Raw genomic sequence first — 2,406 nt, 5'->3', positions numbered from 1 at the left:
AAAAAAAAAATCACCTGTCAGTTCATACTACCTAAAAGGATACTACTTTGTGATTATTAAGAGTCTTAAAGATTATCTAAGCAGACTTAAGATTAATAAAATGAATCTATAACTTACTTCTTAAAAAAAAAAGAGAATTCTTTCATCTGGAAGAATAAAATACACGTACAAGGGAAGCTCTGTCTTGACAAACCAAAAAAAAAAGAACAAACTATACTTAGGATACTTACCTGGTACAGTTTTCCTCCCAGTAATATATTCAGATAATTTCCTAGAGGGCACTCTCACTTTCACGTAAGCAGTGTAATGGCCTCCTCTCATTGAGCCGCTGTGTTCCACTATACCGTAGAGACCATAGAGAACTTTCTCTCCCACACTTATATTCTTTCAAAAAAATAGATTTAGTAAAATTCAGTTAAACACTGCATGGAAAAGTAAATGCATAAGAGAAACATTCTTAAAACCATACTGAGAAGCTGGGCGGTGGTGGTGCATGTACTCAGGAGGCAGGGGCAGTTGGATCCCAGTGAGTTTGAGGCCAGCCTGGTCTACAGACTGACTTCCAGGACAGCCAGGACTGTTACACAGAAAAACCCTGTCTCAAAGAAATAAACACAAACAACAAAAACCAAACCAAACCAAAACATACTGAGATACTTATGCTTCTCAATAAACAGAAAGCCCACTATGGAACAGCATTAGAAAACAAAACAGAGCGGAGATTATCAACCCCAAATTTATCCAATCTATTTTAATTACAACTGTTTGTATGTAGAAAACAATAATGATAGAGAGATAATCATCAAAACCTAAATCATGGCAAAATACAAGAAAGATTCCAAAAGGAGAAAGAAGAAATTATGCATTAAAATAGTATTATAGGAATCTTTGATTAATTTGTAAACTAATTCATTTTAATTACTGTATTGATTTTTAAAATGAGTTAGTATACAATTCATTTATGAGAAAAAAATCACATTTATGAGACAGCAGGAAACAGAAACACTAATATATGAAGGATATATTAAATGACACTGTGGTTGTGTTAAAATGGGAGAGGGCGAGGAACATAAAGCCCAGTGCATGTGAGATGGTTTGGGTTCACTTGCCACCCCCACCCACAAAAAGAAAGCAATCTACATAGGAAAATATATGGTAGTGAGGGTGGTACAAGCCTGTAACCCCAGCAGCACTTGTAAGGCTAGGGTATGGGGCTCATGAGTTCAGGACCAGTCTGGGCAAGATGATATCTCAAAAGATAAGCACAACAAAACAAAAACAGAAAAAGAACACAGAGTAATTATTATATTTTAGACGTGCACAATGAAACGACAGCTGACATGTAAAAGAGGAACCAGCAGTACCAGAAGACAAGGTAGAAAAGCATATGGATGAGGACTGGCCACAGCCTGAGCCTTTCAGGAATGGATGGTGGAGGTTCACTGTACTGTTCTGTCTACTTTAAATACGTCAGGCATTCTTTAGAATGGGTACTTCAAAAACACAATGTTCTCAAAAACTAAACACTGAGCTTAAAAAGTCTCAATTCTTTTTTTCAGTTTTTTGAGTTAGGATTTCTTTGTAGCTTTTGGAGCCGGTCCTGGAATGTGCTCTGTAAACCAGGCTGGCTTTGAACTCACAGAGATCTGCCTGTCCCTGCCTCACTCTTGCTGGAAGGCAGGAGCAAGGATAGGTGGGGCTGACAAGCAGAGAGGATAAATTGGAGGAGAAAACGAGGAAGAGGAGGAACAATGAGAGAACAAGGGGAGGAGGATGTCAAAGGCCAGCCACCCAGCGAGCCAGGGATTAGGAGTGAAAATAACATATACAGAAGTAAGAAAAGGAAAAAGCCCAGAGGTAAAAGGTAGTCAGGGACAATTTAAATTAAGAAAAACTGGCAAGAGAGCTGGAGAGATGACCAGAGATTAAGAGCACTGGCTGCTCTTCCAGACGTCCTGAGTTCAATTCCCAGCAACCACATTGATAGCTCACAACCATTTACAATGAGATGTAGTGCCCTCTTGTGGCCAACAGGCACACATGAGGGCAAAACACTGTATATATAATAAATAAGCAAACAGACAAATAAATAAATACATCTTAAAAAGAGTGTTTAAAAAAAAAAAAAGGCTGGCAAGAAACAAGCCAAGCTAAAGCCAGACATTCATAACTAAGAATAAGCATCCATGTGTGACTTATTTGAGAGCTGGGTGGTGGGTAAAGGTAAAAAGCCAATAGCAAAACCTCAACATGTCTTAATATGTCATACCTTACAGGCTGCAGCACAGAACGGTGCTAAGTCAAGGGTGAGTGGAAAATCTACGTGTCTGTTCACTTTACGAAGACTCAAGCCAGCCTGAAAAAGACAAAATAATATTTTTAGTAAAACAATCTTAAGTTTTTTGG

At 38.2% G+C, this 2,406-nt stretch overlaps 1 protein-coding gene across 1 annotated transcript in view; it reads right to left on the bottom strand.

Moving 5' to 3' along the window:
* LOC101988935 (ubiquitin carboxyl-terminal hydrolase 45) overlaps nt 1–2,406 on the bottom strand; it is a 25,415-nt gene that overhangs the window by 2,104 nt on the left and 20,905 nt on the right. The window contains exons 7-8 of the mRNA XM_026786819.1: nt 2,270–2,356; nt 231–384 (exon numbers count right to left, since the gene is read on the bottom strand). Of these exons, the coding sequence (XP_026642620.1) occupies nt 231–384; nt 2,270–2,356 (241 nt within the window). The remainder of the gene's footprint in view (nt 1–230; nt 385–2,269; nt 2,357–2,406) is intronic.

This window comes from Microtus ochrogaster, linkage group LG5 (genome assembly GCF_000317375.1).
Source record: "Microtus ochrogaster isolate Prairie Vole_2 linkage group LG5, MicOch1.0, whole genome shotgun sequence".
Lineage (NCBI taxonomy): Eukaryota > Metazoa > Chordata > Mammalia > Rodentia > Cricetidae > Microtus > Microtus ochrogaster.
The sequence above is the reverse complement of the archived record's forward strand: the minus strand, read 5'-3'. Positions and strand labels throughout refer to the sequence as shown.